Below are 22,773 nucleotides of genomic sequence, written 5' to 3'. Positions count from 1 at the left end.
TTGTATGTAAGCATTTAAATACAACTTCGGAATCGCTTGTATTATAGACTAAATAAACATATTCGCACAACTTTCTAAGCTAACTAAATATGTATGTGATAAACGTTTATTTACCTTTAGGCGTTTCGTTCTGGTCCGATCGAGAATTGCGCGATGATGTCGGGCTTATACTTCCCATACGTATGCCAGAGGCACTGAATTGCATTTGTAGCGCGGGATCCACAGCATAACCGGCTTGCTGCCGTCGCAGAGTTTCTTCGATTAAGGCTAGTGGACTACGTGTTGGTTTTGGTGAGCCTGGACTTGCGGCTAATAAGCGATCTTGTTCGGTATTAAACATTGGCAATGCAACTGAATCGGACAAACTGGAATCGGTTGTATCAATGAAACTAACATCAAACTCGTTTGTACAACGTTGATCTGTTGATGGTGGCCGGACAATGGATGTGGAATCCATGTCGGTATCTGGTTGTCGATAAATAACTTCGAAAGCTTTATCTGGCCCAAATGTTTTGGTAAAAACTTCACTTGTTAAAACTTTTCTGCTTCCAGAAGATGAGGTAGAACTTTTTGTACTCTCCGTGGATTTAAAGGAGCGCGTTATTTCCGCATCGTCATCAATTATAACTGTACTGACGATAGCAGCAGCTACCGGCTCTTGGCTAACTTTTACCACCGTGGTGCGTGTGGGTACGGCTGGTATCTTGGATAATTTCGATGTGGTAAGTACAGACTGCTCTGCCAAACGCAGGTTAGCCACATCTTTATCCAGCTTTTTTATATTTGTAGTGGTGCGCGTATACTTACGTACGCTACTCAATGAGCCACTGGCACTAGTATTGCCGCTGCCTGTCATGCTGGACTCATTTAGAGAATCTTTAATTTTCTTTTGCACTTTCACATCACTCTTTCTAGTTTGAAATCTCTTTTTCGGTTGTTCTGTTTTATTTGTGCCATTACCTGTTTTAGTAATGTCGTTCAAGTTACTTTCTGTTCTAGTGGTTTTAGTTATTCTTCGAGTTGTTACATTGGAAGATACGCTAATGGGAACCTTCGACCGATGTTGGGTCCTTTCATTTCGTATTAGTACTTTCGTTTCTTCTGAGCTGTCTCGTGTTACACTTCTAGGCGTTCTGCCGGTGGACACATCTAATTTTGCGTTTTCCTTTGGTCTGTTAATTTTGTGCTTTAGTTTACTTTGATTTGACTTATTCAATACATTACTCATTTCCTTACTTGATTTCGGGGGCATTGATTTATCGGTTATGGATTCGCTATGTGCTATCACAGCTTTTGGCTTGTTTACATTACTTTTTCTATGATACAGTTTTTCAGTGCTTTTTATGGACTCCTTGCTATTAGTGAGTGAGTCCTTTTTTAAATTCGTCAAACTACTTTTAAAATTCAGTGTTTTCTCCTCTTTGGATAGATTGCGTACATATCGTCTTTGTGCATCAGTAGTAGTAGTGGTGGGAGTATTATACTGCTTACCTTTTGGTTGTAACACCGCTGGTCCCGGTGACTTTGTTCTCAACGTGATATCCGAAGCTGTGTCTATCTGTTTTAACGTGGACTGTGTATGTCCGTATCGCAGGCTGTGTGCCAAAGTAGGCTGCATGTATCTGTGCATCACAGTTGAGGTAGGTGTAGTTAGCCGCTTTCTTTGAGCATCTTCACCTGTTGGTTCGGAAGATTTCGTGATTGTCCTTGTTTTGGTTTTCTTTGTAGTGGTCTTCTTATCATATTTGTGGGTTTGCGCGTAAACGCTAGTTACATGAGAATAGTCGGCCTTTGGACGGCTAGGTGTTGGACTGAACGTTCTTAGTGTCGCATTATACGGCATTGCGGTCACATCAGTTCGAGTTCTCGGCCTTGGTGTCGTTGATCGGCTACGTGAGTTGTCTTCGCTTAAACCAACATTGACTGTTTGCGAACGAAGACTTGAAGATCTATCGGGTTGGCTTGGTGCACATTTTACAGTAGACAATTTAGAGACTTCATTTTTATTTTGCAACTGCCTTTTCTGGCTCCTCGGCACATCTTCTCTCTCTTTAACATAAATAACTTTCTTCGGAGTATCTTCACCAGCAGGTGTCGCATGAATTTTCTCAGTTTTCGACTTCCTGGCGGTAGCCCTAGTTTGAATTCTTGTTGAAGACGCGTAAGTTTTCTTCTCTTCCCTAATAAGTTTCTTATTAACTAAAGCTTTCTTCAACTTTACACTATTCTGCTTAGGAGCTTCCTTTCCTTCATCCAAATTTACAAAATAAGCAACACCTCTTTCATTTCGCAAGTCTGCATTCCGTACAGCTGATCTTTCTAAACTATCTAAACTACTACATGAGTCTAAAATTTCTCGGCTGTATGATAGGTCCGTCGACAACTGACACCGTTCATTTTCAGATGGTACTTCTTCGCTACTAGTCATATCAGTACCAGAAACTACCGACAGTAAGGGCCGAAGCAGATGCTTCACCTCAGGCACCTTAGGTTCGTCACATTCTTCTTCAGATTGTTCAGAACGCTCATCAATGTTTAGAGGAGATTTTGGTTTGTCTTCTGGTTTAGAAATTGGTTGAACGTCTTTAGTATCTTTGTCTTCTGGTTTGCCAATTGAAGGAACTACCGGTAATACTTGTTTTACATCAGTGACCTTAGGTTTATCAAACTCATCAGAAGAGTACAAATGAGAAACAGGCTTAGCAATGTCTGCAGGAGATTTCGGTTTGTCTTCTGGTTTAGAAATTGGTTGAACGTCTTTAGTATCTTTGTCTTCTGGTTTGCCAATTGAAGGAAGTACCGGTAATACCTGTTTTACATCAGTGACCTTAGGTTTCTCAAATTCATCTTCAGATTCATCAGAAGAGTACAAATGAGAAACAGGCTTAGCAATGTCTAGAGGAGATTTTGGTTTGTCTTCTGGTTTAGAAATTGGTTGAACGTCTTTAGTATCTTTGTCTTCTGGTTTGCCAATTGAAGGAACCACCGGTAATACTTGTTTTACATCAGTGACCTTAGGCTTATCAAATTCATCTTCAGATTCATCAGAAGAGTACAAATGAGAAACAGGCTTAGCAATGTCTACAGGAGATTTCGGTTTGTCTTCTGGTTTAGAAATTGGTTGAACGTCTTTAGTATCTTTGTCTTCTGGTTTGCCAATTGAAGGAACCACCGGTAATACTTGTTTTACATCAGTGACCTTAGGCTTATCAAATTCATCTTCAGATTCATCAGAAGAGTACAAATGAGAAACAGGCTTAGCAATGTCTAGAGGAGATTTTGGTTTCTCATCCGGTTTCGACACTGGTTGAACGTCTTTAGTATCTTTGTCTTCTGGTTTGCCAATTGAAGGAACCACCGGTAATACTTGTTTTACATCAGTGACCTTAGGTTTCTCAAATTCATCTTCAGATTCATCAGAAGAGTACAAATGAGAAACAGGCTTAGCAATGTCTAGAGGAGATTTTGGTTTCTCATCTGGTTTCGACACTGGTTGAACGTCTTTAGTATCTTTGTCTTCTGGTTTGCCAATTGAAGGAACCACCGGTAATACTTGTTTTACATCAGTGACCTTAGGTTTATCAAATTCATCTTCTGATTCATCAGAAGTGTACAAATGAGAAACAGGCTTAGCAATGTCTACAGGAGATTTCGGTTTGTCTTCTGGTTTAGAAATTGGTTGAACGTCTTTAGTATCTTTGTCTTCTGGTTTGCCAATTGAAGGAAGTACCGGTAATACCTGTTTTACATCAGTGACCTTAGGTTTCTCAAATTCATCTTCAGATTCATCAGAAGAGTACAAATGAGAAACAGGCTTAGCAATGTCTAGAGGAGATTTTGGTTTGTCTTCTGGTTTAGAAATTGGTTGAACGTCTTTAGTATCTTTGTCTTCTGGTTTGCCAATTGAAGGAACCACCGGTAATACTTGTTTTACATCAGTGACCTTAGGCTTATCAAATTCATCTTCAGATTCATCAGAAGAGTACAAATGAGAAACAGGCTTAGCAATGTCTACAGGAGATTTCGGTTTGTCTTCTGGTTTAGAAATTGGTTGAACGTCTTTAGTATCTTTGTCTTCTGGTTTGCCAATTGAAGGAAGTACCGGTAATACTTGTTTTACATCAGTGACCTTAGGCTTATCAAATTCATCTTCAGATTCATCAGAAGAGTACAAATGAGAAACAGGCTTAGCAATGTCTAGAGGAGATTTTGGTTTCTCTTCTGGTTTAGAAATTGGTTGAACGTCTTTAGTATCTTTGTCTTCTGGTTTGCCAATTGAAGGAACCACCGGTAATACTTGTTTTACATCAGTGACCTTAGGCTTATCAAATTCATCTTCAGATTCATCAGAAGAGTACAAATGAGAAACAGGCTTAGCAATGTCTAGAGGAGATTTTGGTTTCTCATCTGGTTTCGACACTGGTTGAACGTCTTTAGTATCTTTGTCTTCTGGTTTGCCAATTGAAGGAACCACCGGTAATACTTGTTTTACATCAGTGACCTTAGGTTTCTCAAATTCATCTTCAGATTCATCAGAAGAGTACAAATGAGAAACAGGCTTAGCAATGTCTAGAGGAGATTTTGGTTTCTCATCTGGTTTCGACACTGGTTGAACGTCTTTAGTATCTTTGTCTTCTGGTTTGCCAATTGAAGGAAGTACCGGTAATACTTGTTTTACATCAGTGACCTTAGGTTTCTCAAATTCATCTTCAGATTCATCAGAAGAGTACAAATGAGAAACAGGCTTAGCAATGTCTAGAGGAGATTTTGGCTTCTCATCTGGCTTAGAAATTGGTTGAACGTCTTTAGTATCTTTGTCTTCTGGTTTGCCAATTGAAGGAACCACCGGTAATACTTGTTTTACATCAGTGACCTTAGGTTTATCAAATTGATCTTCAGATTCATCAGAAGAGTACAAATGAGAAACAGGCTTAGCAATGTCTCGAGGAGATTTTGGTTTCTCATCTGGTTTAGAAATTGGTTGAACGTCTTTAGTATCTATGTCTTCTGGTTTGCCAATTGAAGGAAGTACCGGTAATACTTGTTTTACATCAGTGACTTTAGGTTTCTCAAATCCATCTTCAGATTCATCAGAAGAGTACAAATGAGAAACAGGCTTAGCAATGTCTAGAGGAGATTTTGGTTTGTCTTCTGGTTTAGAAATTGGTTGAACGTCTTTAGTATCTTTGTCTTCTGGTTTGCCAATTGAAGGAACCACCGGTAATACTTGTTTTACATCAGTGACCTTAGGCTTATCAAATTCATCTTCAGATTCATCAGAAGAGTACAAATGAGAAACAGGCTTAGCAATGTCTACAGGAGATTTCGGTTTGTCTTCTGGTTTAGAAATTGGTTGAACGTCTTTAGTATCTTTGTCTTCTGGTTTGCCAATTGAAGGAACTATCGGTAATACTTGTTTTACATCAGTGACTTTAGGTTTATCAAATTGATCTTCAGATTCATCAGAAGAGTACAAATGAGAAATAGGCTTAGCAATGTCTCGAGGAGATTTTGGTTTCTCATCTGGTTTCGAAATTGGTTGAACGCCTTTAGTATCTTTGTCTTCTGGTTTGCCAATTGAAGGAACTATCGATAATACTTGTTTTACATCAGTGACTTTAGGTTTCTCAAATCCATCTTCAGATTCATCAGAAGAGTACAAATGAGAAACAGGCTTAGCAATGTCTAGAGGCGATTTTGGTTTCTCTTCTAGTTCAGAAGTTGGTTGAGCGTCTTTAGTATCTTTGTCTTCTGGTTTGCCAATTGAAGGAACCACCGGTAATACTTGTTTTACATCAGTGACCTTAGGCTTATCAAATTCATCTTCAGATTCATCAGAAGAGTACAAATGAGAAACAGGCTTAGCAATGTCTAGAGGAGATTTTGGTTTGTCTTCTGGTTTAGAAATTGGTTGAACGTCTTTAGTATCTTTGTCTTCTGGTTTGCCAATTGAAGGAAGTACCGGTAATACTTGTTTTACATCAGTGACCTTAGGTTTCTCAAATTCATCTTCAGATTCATCAGAAGAGTACAAATGAGAAACAGGCTTAGCAATGTCTAGAGGAGATTTTGGTTTCTCATCTGGTTTCGATATTGGTTGAACGTCTTTAGTATCTTTGTCTTCTGGTTTGCCAATTGAAGGAACTATCGGTAAAACTTGTTTTATATCAGTGACTTTAGGTTTCTCAAATTCATCTTCAGATTCATTAGAAGAGTACAAATGAGAAACAGGCTTAGCAATGTCTAGAGGAGATTTTGGTTTGTCTTCTGGTTTAGAAATTGGTTGAACGTCTTTAGTATCTTTGTCTTCTGGTTTGCCAATTGAAGGAACCACCGGTAATACTTGTTTTACATCAGTGACCTTAGGTTTCTCAAATTCATCTTCAGATTCATCAGAAGAGTACAAATGAGAAACAGGCTTAGCAATGTCTAGAGGAGATTTTGGTTTGTCTTCTGGTTTAGAAATTGGTTGAACGTCTTTAGTATCTTTGTCTTCTGGTTTGCCAATTGAAGGAACCACCGGTAATACTTGTTTTACATCAGTGACCTTAGGTTTCTCAAATTCATCTTCAGATTCTTCAGAAGAGTACAAATGAGAAACAGGCTTAGCAATGTCTAGAGGAGATTTTGGTTTCTCATCTGGTTTCGATATTGGTTGAACGTCTTTAGTATCTTTGTCTTCTGGTTTGCCAATTGAAGGAACTATCGGTAAAACTTGTTTTATATCAGTGACTTTAGGTTTCTCAAATTCATCTTCAGATTCATTAGAAGAGTACAAATGAGAAACAGGCTTAGCAATGTCTAGAGGAGATTTTGGTTTCTCATCTGGTTTAGAAATTGGTTGAACGTCTTTAGTATCTTTGTCTTCTGGTTTGCCAATTGAAGGAAGTACCGGTAATACTTGTTTTACATCAGTGACCTTAGGTTTCTCAAATTCATCTTCAGATTCATCAGAAGAGTACAAATGAGAAACAGGCTTAGCAATGTCTAGAGGAGATTTTGGTTTCTCATCTGGTTTAGAAATTGGTTGAACGTCTTTAGTATCTATGTCTTCTGGTTTGCCAATTGAAGGAAGTACCGGTAATACTTGTTTTACATCAGTGACCTTAGGTTTCTCAAATTCATCTTCAGATTCATCAGAAGAGTACAAATGAGAAACAGGCTTAGCAATGTCTAGAGGAGATTTTGGTTTCTCATCTGGTTTAGAAATTGGTTGAACGTCTTTAGTATCTTTGTCTTCTGGTTTGCCAATTGAAGGAACTATTGGTAAAACTTGTTTTATATCAGTGACTTTAGGGTTCTCAAATTCATCTTCAGATTCATTAGAAGAGTACGAATGAGAAACAGGCTTAGCAATGTCTAGAGGAGATTTTGGTTTCTCATCTGGCTCAGAAATTGGTTGAACGTCTTTAGTATCTTTGTCTTCTGGTTTGCCAATTGAAGGAAGTACCGGTAATACTTGTTTTACATCAGTGACCTTAGGTTTCTCAAATTCATCTTCAGATTCATCAGAAGAGTACAAATGAGAAACAGGCTTAGCAATGTCTAGAGGAGATTTTGGTTTCTCATCTGGTTTCGATATTGGTTGAACGTCTTTAGTATCTTTGTCTTCTGGTTTGCCAATTGAAGGAACTATCGGTAAAACTTGTTTTATATCAGTGACTTTAGGTTTCTCAAATTCATCTTCAGATTCATTAGAAGAGTACAAATGAGAAACAAGCTTAGCAATGTCTAGAGGAGATTTTGGTTTCTCATCTGGTTTAGAAATTGGTTGAACGTCTTTAGTATCTATGTCTTCTGGTTTGCCAATTGAAGGAAGTACCGGTAATACTTGTTTTACATCAGTGACTTTAGGTTTCTCAAATTCATCTTCAGATTCATTAGAAGAGTACAAATGAGAAACAGGCTTAGCAATGTCTAGAGGAGATTTTGGTTTCTCATCTCGTTTAGAAATTGGTTGAACGTCTTTAGTATCTTTGTCTTCTGGTTTGCCAATTGAAGGAACCACCGGTAATACTTGTTTTACATCAGTGACCTTAGGTTTCTCAAATTCATCTTCAGATTCATCAGAAGAGTACAAATGAGAAACAGGCTTAGCAATGTCTAGAGGAGATTTTGGTTTCTCATCTGGTTTCGATATTGGTTGAACGTCTTTAGTATCTTTGTCTTCTGGTTTAGGTTTCTCAAATTCATCTTCAGATTCATCAGAAGAGTACAAATGAGAAACAGGCTTAGCAATGTCTAGAGGAGATTTTGGTTTCTCATCTGGTTTAGAAATTGGTTGAACGTCTTTAGTATCTTTGTCTTCTGGTTTGCCAATTGAAGGAAGTACCGGTAATACTTGGTTTACATCAGTGACCTTAGGTTTCTCAAATTCATCTTCAGATTCATCAGAAGAGTACAAATGAGAAACAGGCTTAGCAATGTCTAGAGGAGATTTTGGTTTCTCATCTGGTTTAGAAATTGGTTGAACGTCTTTAGTATCTTTGTCTTCTGGTTTGCCAATTGAAGGAACTATTGGTAAAACTTGTTTTATATCAGTGACTTTAGGTTTCTCAAATTCATCTTCAGATTCATTAGAAGAGTACGAATGAGAAACAGGCTTAGCAATGTCTAGAGGAGATTTTGGTTTCTCATCTGGTTTAGAAATTGGTTGAACGTCTTTAGTATCTTTGTCTTCTGGTTTGCCAATTGAAGGAAGTACCGGTAATACTTGTTTTACATCAGTGACCTTAGGTTTCTCAAATTCATCTTCAGATTCATCAGAAGAGTACAAATGAGAAACAGGCTTAGCAATGTCTAGAGGAGATTTTGGTTTCTCATCTGGTTTAGAAATTGGTTGAACGTCTTTAGTATCTATGTCTTCTGGTTTGCCAATTGAAGGAACTATCGGTAATACTTGTTTTACATCAGTGACTTTAGGTTTCTCAAATTCATCTTCAGATTCATTAGAAGAGTACAAATGAGAAACAGGCTTAGCAATGTCTAGAGGAGATTTTGGTTTGTCTTCTGGTTTAGAAATTGGTTGAACGTCTTTAGTATCTTTGTCTTCTGGTTTGCCAATTGAAGGAACCACCGGTAATACTTGTTTTACATCAGTGACCTTAGGTTTCTCAAATTCATCTTCAGATTCATCAGAAGAGTACAAATGAGAAACAGGCTTAGCAATGTCTAGAGGAGATTTTGGTTTCTCATCTGGTTTCGATATTGGTTGAACGTCTTTAGTATCTTTGTCTTCTGGTTTGCCAATTGAAGGAACTATCGGTAAAACTTGTTTTATATCAGTGACTTTAGGTTTCTCAAATTCATCTTCAGATTCATTAGAAGAGTACAAATGAGAAACAGGCTTAGCAATGTCTAGAGGATATTTTGGTTTCTCATCTGGTTTAGAAATTGGTTGAACGTCTTTAGTATCTTTGTCTTCTGGTTTGCCAATTGAAGGAACTACGGGTAATACTTGTTTTACATCAGTGACCTTAGGCTTATCAAATTCATCTTCAGATTCATCAGAAGAGTACAAATGAGAAACAGGCTTAGCAATGTCTAGAGGAGATTTTGGTTTGTCTTCTGGTTTAGAAATTGGTTGAACGTCTTTAGTATCTTTGTCTTCTGGTTTGCCAATTGAAGGAACCACCGGTAATACTTGTTTTACATCAGTGACCTTAGGTTTCTCAAATTCATCTTCAGATTCATCAGAAGAGTACAAATGAGAAACAGGCTTAGCAATGTCTAAAGGAGATTTTGGTTTCTCATCTGGTTTAGAAATTGGTTGAACGTCTTTAGTATCTTTGTCTTCTGGTTTGCCAATTGAAGGAACCACCGGTAATACCTGTTTTACATCAGTGACCTTAATCTTATCAAATTCATCTTCAGATTCATCAGAAGAGTACAAATTAGAAACAGGCTTAGCAATGTCTAAAGGAGATTTCGATTTGTCTTCTGGTTTAGAAATTGGTTGAACGTCTTTAGTATCTTTGTCTTCTGGTTTGCCAATTGAAGGAACTATCGGTAAAACTTGTTTTATATCAGTGACTTTAGGTTTCTCAAATTCATCTTCAGATTCATTAGAAGAGTACAAATGAGAAACAGGCTTAGCAATGTCTAAAGGAGATTTCGATTTGTCTTCTGGTTTAGAAATTGGTTGAACGTCTTTAGTATCTTTGTCTTCTGGTTTGCCAATTGAAGGAACTACCGGTAATACTTGTTTTACATCAGTGACCTTAGGCTTATCAAATTCATCTTCAGATTCATCAGAAGAGAACAAATGAGAAACAGGCTTAGCAATGTCTAGAGGAGATTTTGGTTTCTCATCTGGTTTCGCAATTGGTTGAACGTCTTTAGTATCTTTATCTTCTGGTTTGCCAATTGAAGGAACTACCGGTAATACTTGTTTTACATCAGTGACCTTAGGTTTATCAAATTCTTCTTCCGATTCATCAGAAGAGTACAAATCAGAAACAGGCTTAGCAACGTCTAGAGGAGATTTTAGTTTGTTTTCTTTTGGTTTGTCAATTGAAGGAACCACCGGAAATACTTGTTTTACATCAGTGACCTTAGGCTTATCAAATTCATCTTCAGATTCATCAGAAGAGTACAAATTAGAAACAGGCTTAGCAATGTCTACAGGAGATTTCGATTTGTCTTCTGGTTTAGAAATTGGTTGAACGTCTTTAGTATCTTTGTCTTCTGGTTTGCCAATTGAAGGAACCACCGGTAATACTTGTTTTACATCAGTGACCTTAATCTTATCAAATTCATCTTCAGATTCATCAGAAGAGTACAAATTAGAAACAGGCTTAGCAATGTCTAAAGGAGATTTCGATTTGTCTTCTGGTTTAGAAATTGGTTGAACGTCTTTAGTATCTTTACCTTCTGGTTTGCCAATTAAAGGAACCACCGGTAAAACTTGTTTTATATCAGTGACTTTAGGTTTCTCAAATTCATCTTCAGATTCATCAGAAGAGTACAAATGAGAAACAGGCTTAGCAATGTCTAGAGGAGATTTTGGTTTCTCATCTGGTTTCGCAATTGGTTGAACGTCTTTAGTATCTTTATCTTCTGGTTTGCCAATTGAAGGAACTACCGGTAATACTTGTTTTACATCAGTGACCTTAGGTTTATCAAATTCTTCTTCCGATTCATCAGAAGAGTACAAATCAGAAACAGGCTTAGCAACGTCTAGAGGAGATTTTAGTTTGTTTTCTTTTGGTTTGTCAATTGAAGGAACCACCGGAAATACTTGTTTTACATCAGTGACCTTAGGCTTATCAAATTCATCTTCAGATTCATCAGAAGAGTACAAATTAGAAACAGGCTTAGCAATGTCTACAGGAGATTTCGATTTGTCTTCTGGTTTAGAAATTGGTTGAACGTCTTTAGTATCTTTGTCTTCTGGTTTGCCAATTGAAGGAACCACCGGTAATACTTGTTTTACATCAGTGACCTTAATCTTATCAAATTCATCTTCAGATTCATCAGAAGAGTACAAATTAGAAACAGGCTTAGCAATGTCTAAAGGAGATTTCGATTTGTCTTCTGGTTTAGAAATTGGTTGAACGTCTTTAGTATCTTTACCTTCTGGTTTGCCAATTAAAGGAACCACCGGTAAAACTTGTTTTATATCAGTGACTTTAGGTTTCTCAAATTCATCTTCAGATTCATCAGAAGAGTACAAATGAGAAACAGGCTTAGCAATGTCTAGAGGAGATTTTGGTTTCTCATCTGGTTTCGCAATTGGTTGAACGTCTTTAGTATCTTTATCTTCTGGTTTGCCAATTGAAGAAACTACCGGTAATACTTGTTTTACATCAGTGACCTTAGGTTTATCAAATTCATCTTCAGATTCATCAGAAGAGTACAAATGAGAAACAGGCTTAGCAATGTCTAGAGGAGATTTAGGTTTATCATCTGGTTTCGAAATTGGTTGAACGTCTTTAATATTTTTATCTTCTAGTTTGCCAATTGAAGGAACCACCGGTAATACTTGTTTTACATCAGTGACCTTAGGCTTATCAAATTCATCTTCAGATTCATCAGAAGAGTACAAATGAGAAACAGGCTTAGCAATGTCTAGAGGAGATTTTGGTTTCTCATCTGGTTTCGAAATTGGTTGAACGTCTTTAATATCTTTATCTTCTGGTTTGCCAATTGAAGGAACCACCGGTAATACTTGTTTTACATCAGTGACCTTAGGTTTATCAAATTCATCTTCAGATTCATCAGAAGAGTACAAATGAGAAACAGGCTTAGCAATGTCTAGAGGAGATTTTGGTTTGTCTTCTGGTTTAGAAATTGCTTGAACGTCTTTAGTATCTTTGTCTTCTGGTTTGCCAATTGAAGGAACTACCGGTAATACTTGTTTTACATCAGTGACCTTAGGCTTATCAAATTCATCTTCAGATTCATCAGAAGAGAACAAATGAGAAACAGGCTTAGCAATGTCTAAAGGAGATTTTGGTTTCTCTTCTGGTTTAGAAATTGGTTGAACGAATTTAATATCTTTATCTTCTGGTTTGCCAATTGAAGGAACCACCGGTAATACTTGTTTTACATCAGTGACCTTAGGCTTATCAAATTCATCTTCAGATTCATCAGAAGAGTACAAATGAGAAACAGGCTTAGCAATGTCTAGAGGAGATTTCGGTTTCTCATCTGGTTTCGAAATTGGTTGAACGTCTTTAGTATCTTTATCTTCTGGTTTGCCAATTGAAGGAACCACCGGTAATACTTGTTTTACATCAGTGACCTTAGGTTTCTCAAGTTCTTCTTCAGATTCATCAGAAGAGTACAAATGAGAAACAGGCTTAGCAATGTCTAGAGGAGATTTTGGTTTCTCATCTGGTTTCGAAATTGGTTGAACGTCTTTAGTATCTTTATCTTCTGGTTTGCCAATTGGAGGAACCATCTGTAATACTTGTTTTACATCAGTGACCTTAGGCTTATCAAATTCATCTTCAGATTCATCAGAAGAGTACAAATGAGAAACAGGCTTAGCAATGTCTAGAGGAGATTTCGGTTTCTCATCTGGTTTCGAAATTGGTTGAACGTCTTTAGTATCTTTATCTTCTGGTTTGCCAATTGAAGGAACCACCGGTAATACTTGTTTTACATCAGTGACCTTAGGTTTCTCAAGTTCTTCTTCAGATTCATCAGAAGAGTACAAATGAGAAACAGGCTTAGCAATGTCTAGAGGAGGTTTCGGTTTCTCATCTGGTTTCGATATTGGTTGAACGTCTTTAGTATCTTTGTCTTCTGGTTTGCCAATTGAAGGAACTACCGGTAATACTTGTTTTACATCAGTGACCTTAGGTTTATCAAATTCATCTTCAGATTCATCAGAAGAGTACAAATGAGAAACAGGCTTAGCAATGTCTAGAGGAGATTTTGGTTTGTCTTCTGGTTTAGAAATTGGTTGAACGTCTTTAGTATCTTTGTCTTCTGGTTTGCCAATTGAAGGAACCATCTGTAATACTTGTTTTACATCAGTGACCTTAGGCTTATCAAATTCATCTTCAGATTCATCAGAAGAGTACAAATGAGAAACAGGCTTAGCAATGTCTAGAGGAGATTTCGGTTTCTCATCTGGTTTCGAAATTGGTTGAACGTCTTTAGTATCTTTATCTTCTGGTTTGCCAATTGAAGGAACCACCGGTAATACTTGTTTTACATCAGTGACCTTAGGCTTATCAAATTCATCTTCAGATTCATCAGAAGAGTACAAATGAGAAACAGGCTTAGCAATGTCTAGAGGAGATTTCGGTTTCTCATCTGGTTTCGATATTGGTTGAACGTCTTTAGTATCTTTGTCTTCTGGTTTGCCAATTGAAGGAACCATCTGTAATACTTGTTTTACATCAGTGACCTTAGGCTTATCAAATTCATCTTCAGATTCATCAGAAGAGTACAAATGAGAAACAGGCTTAGCAATGTCTAGAGGAGATTTTGGTTTCTCATCTGATTTAGAAATTGGTTGAACGTCTTTAGTATCTTTGTCTTCTGGTTTGCTAATTGGCGGAACTATCGGTAATACTTGTTTTACATCAGTGACCTTAGGTTTATCAAATTCATCTTCAGATTCATCAGAAGAGTACAAATGAGAAACAGGCGATTTTGGTTTCTGTTCTAGTTCAGAAATTGGTTGATCGTCTTTAGTATCTTTGTCTTCTGGTTTGCTAATTGGCGGAACTATCGGTAATACTTGTTTTACATCAGTGACCTTAGGTTTATCAAACTCTTCTTCAGATTCATCAGAAGAGTACAAATGAGAAACAGGCTTAGCAATGTCTAGAGGAGATTTTGGTTTCTCATCTGGTTTCGAAATTGGTTGAACGTCTTTAGTATCTTTATCTTCTGGTTTGCCAATTGAAGGAACCACCGGTAATACTTGTTTTACATCAGTGACCTTAGGTTTATCAAATTCATCTTCAGATTCATCAGAAGAGTACAAATGAGAAACAGGCGATTTTGGTTTCTGTTCTAGTTCAGAAATTGGTTGATCGTCTTTAGTATCTTTGTCTTCTGGTTTGCTAATTGGCGGAACTATCGGTAATACTTGTTTTACATCAGTGGCCTTAGGTTTATCAAATTCTTCTTCAGATTCATCAGAAGAGTACAAATGAGAAACAGGCTTAGCAATGTCTAGAGGAGATTTTGGTTTCTCATCTGGTTTCGAAATTGGTTGAACGTCTTTAGTATCTTTATCTTCTGGTTTGCCAATTGAAGGAACTACCGGTAATACTTGTTTTACATCAGTGACCTTAGGCTTATCAAATTCATTTTCAGATTCATCAGAAGAGTACAAATGAGAAACAGGCTTAGCAATGTCTAGAGGAGATTTTGGTTTGTCTTCTGGTTTAGTAATTGGTTGAACGTCTTTAGTATCTTTATCTTCTGGTGTGCCAATTGAAGGAACTACCGGTAATACTTGTTTTACATCAGTGACCTTAGGTTTCTCAAGTTCTTCTTCAGATTCATCAGAAGAGTACAAATGATAAACAGGCTTAGCAATGTCTAGAGGAGATTTTGGTTTCTCTTCTGGTTTCGATATTGGTTGAACGTCTTTAGTATCTTTGTCTTCTGGTTTGTCAATTGAATGAACCACCGGTAATACCTGTTTTACATCACAGACCTTAGGTTTCTTAAGTTCTTCTTCAGATTCATCAGAAGAGTACAAATGAGAAACAGGCTTAGCAATGTCTAGAGGAGATTTTGGTTTCTCATCTGGTTTCGACACTGGTTGAACGTCTTTAGTATCTTTGTCTTCTGGTTTGCCAGTTGAAGGAAGTACCGGTAATACTTGTTTTACATCAGTGACCTTAGGCTTATCAAATTCATCTTCAGATTCATTAGAAGAGTACAAATGAGAAACAGGCTTAGCAATGTCTAGAGGAGATTTTGGTTTCTCATCTGATTTAGAAATTGGTTGAACGTCTTTAGTATCTTTGTCTTCTGGTTTGCCAATTGAAGGAACCACCGGTAATACTTGTTTTACATCAGTGACCTTAGGTTTATCAAATTCTTCTTCCGATTCATCAGAAGAGTACAAATGAGAAACAGGCTTAGCAACGTCTAGAGGGGATTTTGGTTTGTCTTCTGGTTTAGAAATTGGTTGAACGTCTTTAGTATCTTTGTCTTCTGGTTTGCCAATTGAAGGAACCACCGGTAATACTTGTTTTACATCAGTGACCTTAGGCTTATCAAATTCATCTTCAGATTCATCAGAAGAGTACAAATGAGAAACAGGCTTAGCAATGTCTAGAGGAGATTTTGGTTTCTCATCTGGTTTCGATATTGGTTGAACGTCTTTAGTATCTTTGTCTTCTGGTTTGCCAATCGAAGGAATCAGCGGTAATACTTGATTTACATCAGTGACGTTAGATTTATCAAATTCATCTTCAGATTCATCAGAAGAGTACCAATGAGAAAGAGGCTTAGCAATGTCTGGAGGAGATTTTGGTTTGTCTTCTGGTTTAGAAATTGGTTGAACGTCTTTAGTATCTTTGTCTTCTGGTTTGCCAATTGGAGGAACTACCGGTAATACTTGTTTTACATCAGTGACCTTAGGTTTCTGCAGTTCTTCTTCAGATTCATCAGAAGAGTACAAATGAGAAACAGGCTTAGGAATGCCTAGACGAGATTTCGGTTTCTCATCTGGTTTCGATATTGGTTGAACGTCTTTAGTATCTTTATCTTCTTGTTTGCCAATAGATGGAACCACCGGCGATACTTGTTTTACATCAGTAACCTTAGGTTTATCAAATTCATCTTCAGATTCATCAGAAGGGTACAAATGAGAAACAGGCTTAGCAATGTCTAGAGGAGATTTGGGTTTGTCTTCTGGTTTCGATATTGGTTGAACGTCTTTAGTATCTTTGTCTTCTGGTTTGCCAATTGAAGGAACCACCGGTAATACTTGTTTTACATCAGTGACCTTAGGCTTATCAAATTCATCTTCAGATTCATCAGAATAGTACAAATGAGAAACAGGCTTAGCAATGTCTAGAGGAGATTTGGGTTTCTCATCTGGTTTCGATATTGGTTGAACGTCCTTAGTATCTTTATCTTCTGGTTTGCCAATTGAAGGAACCACCGGTAATACTTGTTTTACATCAGTGACCTTAGGTTTATCAAATTCATCTTCAGATTCATCAGAATAGTACAAATGAGAAACAGGCTTAGCAATGTCTAGAGGAGATTTGGGTTTCTCATCTGGTTTCGATATTGGTTGAACGTCCTTAGTATCTTTATCTTCTGGTTTGCCAATTGAAGGAACCACCGGTAATACTTGTTTTACATCAGTGACCTTAGGTTTATCAAATTCATCTTCAGATTCATCAGAAGAGTACAAATGAGAAACAGGCTTAGCAATGTCTAGAAGAGATTTTGGATGGTCTTCTGGTTTAGAAATTGGTTGAACGTCTTTAGTATCTTTGTCTTCTGGTTTGCCAATTGGGGGAACTACCGGTAATACTTGTCTTACATCAGTGACCTTAGGCTTATCAAGTTCATCTTCAGATTCATCAGAAGGGTACAAATGAGAAACAGGCTTAGCAATGTCTAGAGGGGATTTTGGTTTGTCTTCTGGTTTCGATATTGGTTGAACGTCTTTAGTATATTTATCTTCTGGTTTGCCAATTGAAGTAACCACCGGTAGTACTTGTTTTACATCAGTGACCTTAGGTTTATCAAATTCATCTTCAGATTCATCAGAATAGTACAAATGAGAAACAGGCTTAGCAATGTCTAGAGGAGATTTGGGTTTCTCATCTGGTTTCGATATTGGTTGAACGTCCTTAGTATCTTTATCTTCTGGTTTGCCAATTGAAGGAACCACCGGTAATACTTGTTTTACATCACTGACCTTAGGTTTATCAAATTCATCTTCAGATTCATCAGAAGAGTACAAATGAGAAATAGGCTTAGCAACGTCTAGAGGAGATTTTGGTTTGTCTTCTGGTTTAGAAAATGGTTGAACGTCTCTAGTATATTTATCTTCTGGTTTGCCAATTGAAGGAACCACCGGTAATACTTGTTTTACATCAGTGACCTTAGGCTTATCAAATTCATCTTCAGATTCATCAGAAGAGTACAAATGAGAAACAGGCTTAGCAACGTCTAGAGGAGATTTTGGTTTGTCTTCTGGTTTAGAAATTGGTTGAACGTCTTTAGTATCTTCATCTTCTGATTTGCCAATTGAAGGAACCACCGTTAATACTTGTTTTACATCAGTGACCTTAGGTTTATCAAATTCATCTTCAGATTCATCAGAAGAGTACAAATGAGAAACAGGCTTAGCAATGTCTAGAGGAGATTTTGGTCTCTCATCTGGTTTCGATATTGGTTGAACGTCTTTAGTATCTTTATCTTCTAGTTTGCCAATAGAAGGAACCACCGGTAATACTTGTTTTACATCAGTGACCTTAGGTTTATCAAATTCATCTTCAGATTCATCAGAAGAGTACAAATGAGAAACAGACTTAGCAATGTCTAGAGGAGAGTTTGGTTTGTCTTTTCGTTTAGAAATTGGTTGAACGTCTTTAATATCTTTATCTTCTGGTTTGCCAATTGAAGGAACCACCGGTAATACTTGTTTTACATCAGTGACCTTAGGCTTATCAAATTCATCTTCAGATTCATCAGAAGAGTACAAATGAGAAACAGGCTTAGCAATGTCTAGAGGAGATTTTGGTCTCTCATCTGGTTTCGATATTGGTTGAACGTCTTTAGTATCTTTATCTTCTGGTTTGCCAATAGAAGGAACCACCGGTAATACTTGTTTTACATCAGTGACCTTAGGTTTATCAAATTCATCTTCAGATTCATCAGAAGAGTACAAATGAGAAACAGACTTAGCAATGTCTAGAGGAGAGTTTGGTTTGTCTTTTCGTTTAGAAATTGGTTGAACGTCTTTAATATCTTTATCTTCTGGTTTGCCAATTGAAGGAACCACCGGTAATACTTGTTTTACATCAGTGACCTTAGGTTTATCAAATTCATCTTCAGATTCATCAGAAGAGTACAAATGAGAAACAGGCTTAGCAATGTCTAGAAGAGATTTTGGATGGTCTTCTGGTTTAGAAATTGGTTGAACGTCTTTAGTATCTTTGTCTTCTGGTTTGCCAATTGGGGGAACTACCGGTAATACTTGTCTTACATCAGTGACCTTAGGCTTATCAAGTTCATCTTCAGATTCATCAGAAGGGTACAAATGAGAAACAGGCTTAGCAATGTCTAGAGGAGATTTTGGTTTGTCTTCTGGTTTCAATATTGGTTGAACGTCTTTAGTATATTTATCTTCTGGTTTGCCAATTGAAGGAACCACAGGTAGTACTTGTTTTACATCAGTGACCTTAGGTTTATCAAATTCATCTTCAGATTCATCAGAATAGTACAAATGAGAAACAGGCTTAGCAATGTCTAGAGGAGATTTGGGTTTCTCATCTGGTTTCGATATTGGTTGAACGTCCTTAGTATCTTTATCTTCTGGTTTGCCAATTGAAGGAACCACCGGTAATACTTGTTTTACATCACTGACCTTAGGTTTATCAAATTCATCTTCAGATTCATCAGAAGAGTACAAATGAGAAATAGGCTTAGCAACGTCTAGAGGAGATTTTGGTTTGTCTTCTGGTTTCGATATTGGTTGAACGTCCTTAGTATATTTATCTTCTGGTTTGCCAATTGAAGGAACCACCGGTAATACTTGTTTTACATCAGTGACCTTAGGCTTATCAAATTCATCTTCAGATTCATCAGAAGAGTACAAATGAGAAACAGGCTTAGAAATGTCTAGAGGAGATTTGGGTTTCTCATCTGGTTTCGATATTGGTTGAACGTCCTTAGTATATTTATCTTCTGGTTTGCCAATTGAAGGAACCACCGGTAATACTTGTTTTACATCAGTGACCTTAGGCTTATCAAATTCATCTTCAGATTCATCAGAAGAGTACAAATGAGAAACAGGCTTAGCAATGTCTAGAGGAGATTTTGGTCTCTCATCTGGTTTCGATATTGGTTGAACGTCTTTAGTATCTTTATCTTCTGGTTTGCCAATAGAAGGAACCACCGGTAATACTTGTTTTACATCAGTGACCTTAGGCTTATCAAATTCATCTTCAGATTCATCAGAAGAGTACAAATGAGAAACAGGCTTAGCAATGTCTAGAGGAGATTTTGGTCTCTCATCTGGTTTCGATATTGGTTGAACGTCTTTAGTATATTTATCTTCTGGTTTGCCAATTGAAAGAACCACCGGTAATACTTGTTTTACATCAGCGACCTTAGGTTTATCAAATTCATCTTCAGATTCATCAGAAGAGTACAAATGAGAAACAGGCTTAGCAATGTCTAGAGGAGAGTTTGGTTTGTCTTTTCGTTTAGAAATTGGTTGAACGTCTTTAGTATCTTTATCTTCTGGTTTGCCAATTGAAGGAACCACCGGTAATACTTGTTTTACATCAGTGACCTTAGGCTTATCAAATTCATCTTCAGATTCATCAGAAGAGTACAAATGAGAAACAGGCTTAGCAATGTCTAGAGGAGATTTTGGTTTGTCTTCTGGTTTCGATATTGGTTGAACGTCTTTAGTATATTTATCTTCTGGTTTGCCAATTGAAGGAACCACCGGTAGTACCTGTTTTACATCAGTGACCTTAGGTTTATCAAATTCATCTTCAGATTCATCAGAAGAGTACAAATGAGAAACAGGCTTAGCAATGTCTAGAGGAGATTTGGGTTTCTCATCTGGTTTCGATATTGGTTGAACGTCCTTAGTATCTTTATCTTCTGGTTTGCCAATTGAAGGAACCACCGGTAATACTTGTTTTATATCACTGACCTTAGGTTTATCAAATTCATCTTCAGATTCATCAGAAGAGTACAAATGAGAAATAGGCTTAGCAACGTCTAGAGGAGATTTTGGTTTGTCTTCTGGTTTAGAAAATGGTTGAACGTCTCTAGTATATTTATCTTCTGGTTTGCCAATTGAAGGAACCACCGGTAATACTTGTTCTACATCAGTGACCTTAGGTTTATCAAATTCATCTTCAGATTCATCAGAAGAGTACAAATGAGAAACAGGCTTAGCAATGTCTAGAGGAGATTTTGGTTTCTCATCTGGTTTCGATATTGGTTGAACGTCTTTAGTATCTTTATCTTCTGGTTTGCCAATTGAAGGAACCACCGGTAATACTTGTTTTACATCAGTGACCTTAGGCTTATCAAATTCATCTTCAGATTCATCAAAAGAGTACAAATGAGAAACAGGCTTAGCAATGTCTAGAGGAGATTTTGGTTTCTCATCTGGTTTCGATATTGGTTGAACGTCTTTAGTATCTTTATCTTCTGGTTTGCCAATTGAAGGAACCACCGGTAATACTTGTTTTACATCAGTAACTTTAGGTTTATCAAATTCATCTTCAGATTCATTAGAAGAGTACAAATGAGAAACAGGCTTAGCAATGTCTAGAAGAGATTTTGGTTTCTCATCTGGTTTCGATATTGGTTGAACGTGTTTAGTATCTTTGTCTTCTGGTTTACCAATTGAAGGAACCACTGGGAATACTTGTTTTACATCAGTGCCTTTAGGTTTCTCAAATTCATCTTCAGATTCATCAGAAGAGTACAAATGAGAAACAGGCTTAGCAATGTCTAGAGCAGATTTTGGTTTCTCATCTGGTTTCGATATTGGTTGAACGTCTTTAGTATCTTTATCTTCTGGTTTGCCAATTGAAGGAACCACCGGTAATACTTGTTTTACATCAGTAACTTTAGGTTTATCAAATTCATCTTCAGATTCATTAGAAGAGTACAAATGAGAAACAGGCTTAGCAATGTCTAGAGGAGATTTTGGTTTCTCATCTGGTTTCGATATTGGTTGAACGTCTTTAGTATCTTTATCTTCTGGTTTGCCAATTGAAGGAACCACCGGTAATACTTGTTTTACATCAGTGACCTTAGGCTTATCAAATTCATCTTCAGATTCATCAAAAGAGTACAAATGAGAAACAGGCTTAGCAATGTCTAGAGGAGATTTTGGTTTCTCATCTGGTTTCGATATTGGTTGAACGTCTTTAGTATCTTTGTCTTCTGGTTTACCAATTGAAGGAACCACTGGGAATACTTGTTTTACATCAGTGCCTTTAGGTTTATCAAATTCGTCTTCAGATTCATCAGAAGAGTACAAATGAGAAACAGGCTTAGCAATGTCTAGAGGAGATTTTGGTTTCTCATCTGGTTTCGATATTGGTTGAACGGCTTTAGTATCTTTATCTTCTGGTTTGCCAATTGAAGGAACCACTGGTAATACTTGTTTTACGTCAGTGACATTAGGCTTATCAAATTCATCTTCAGATTCATCAGAAGAGTACAAATGAGAAACAGGCTTAGCAATGTCTAGAGGAGATTTTGGTTTCTCTTCTGGTTTAGAAATTGGTTGAACGTCTTTAGTATCTTTGTCTTCTGGTTTACCAATTGAAGGAACCACTGGGAATACTTGTTTTACATCAGTGCCTTTAGGTTTCTCAAATTCATCTTCAGATTCACCAGAAGAGTACAAATGAGAAACAGGCTTAGCAATGTCTAGAGGAGATTTTGGTTTCTCATCTAGTTTCGATATTGGTTGAACGTCTTTAGTATCTTTATCTTCTGGTTTGCCAATTGAAGGAACCACTGGTAATACTTGTTTTACATCAGTGACCTTAGGCTTATCAAATTCATCTTCAGATTCATCAGAAGAGTACAAATGAGAAACAGGCTTAGCAATGTCTAGAGGAGATTTTGATTTCTCTTCTGGTTTAGAAATTGGTTGAACGTCTTTACTATCTTTGTCTTCTGGTTTGCCAATTGAAGGAACCACCGCTAATACTTGTTTTACATCAGTGACCTTAGGTTTCTCAAATTCATCTTCAGATTCATCAGAAGAGTACAAATGAGAAACAATCTTAGCAATGTCTAGAGGGGATTTTGGTTTCTCATCTGGTTTCGATATTCGTTGAACGTCTTTAGTATCTTTATCTTCTGGTTTGCCAATTGAAGGAACCACCGGTAATACTTGTTTTTCATCAGTGACCTTAGGCTTATCAAATTCATCTTCAGAGTCATCAGAAGAGTACAAATAAGAAACAGGCTTAGCAATGTCTAGAGGAGATTTTGGTTTCTCATCTGGTTTCGATATTGGTTGAACGTCTTTAGTATCTTTATCTTCTGGTTTGCCAATTGAAGGAACCACCGCTAATACTTGTTTTACATCAGTGACTTTAGGTTTGTCAAATTCAT

At 37.2% G+C, this 22,773-nt stretch overlaps 3 protein-coding genes across 25 annotated transcripts in view; all 3 read right to left on the bottom strand.

Annotated features, from left to right (window-relative positions):
• The window catches only part of LOC105210957 (ankyrin-3), an 89,176-nt gene that overhangs the window by 15,042 nt on the left and 51,361 nt on the right, over positions 1–22,773 (bottom strand). The gene's annotated exons all lie outside the window — the stretch shown is intronic.
• The window catches only part of LOC105212915 (uncharacterized), a 55,896-nt gene that overhangs the window by 15,042 nt on the left and 18,081 nt on the right, over positions 1–22,773 (bottom strand). The window contains exon 1 of one of the 7 annotated variants that reach the window (XM_054229766.1): positions 115–255. The exons of the other annotated variants lie outside the window; for them this stretch is intronic. The gene's annotated coding sequence lies outside the window, so the exon portion shown is untranslated. Of the gene's footprint in view, positions 1–114; positions 256–22,773 lie in introns of those variants that run through there. 7 annotated transcript variants of the gene reach the window in all.
• On the bottom strand, positions 107–22,773 carry LOC128921399 (nucleolar protein dao-5-like). Its single transcript, XM_054229029.1, has 5 exons — positions 22,745–22,773; positions 16,031–16,415; positions 15,863–15,939; positions 14,005–14,723; positions 107–2,559 (listed from the first exon to the last, which is right to left on the bottom strand). Exons 1-5 carry the CDS (start codon positions 22,771–22,773, stop codon positions 107–109), a joined length of 3,663 nt encoding a protein of 1,220 aa, XP_054085004.1.

This window comes from Zeugodacus cucurbitae, chromosome 4, assembly GCF_028554725.1.
Source record: "Zeugodacus cucurbitae isolate PBARC_wt_2022May chromosome 4, idZeuCucr1.2, whole genome shotgun sequence".
NCBI lineage: Eukaryota > Metazoa > Arthropoda > Insecta > Diptera > Tephritidae > Zeugodacus > Zeugodacus cucurbitae.
Note: the sequence above shows the minus strand (reverse complement) of the source record. Positions and strands in the feature narration are given on the sequence as shown.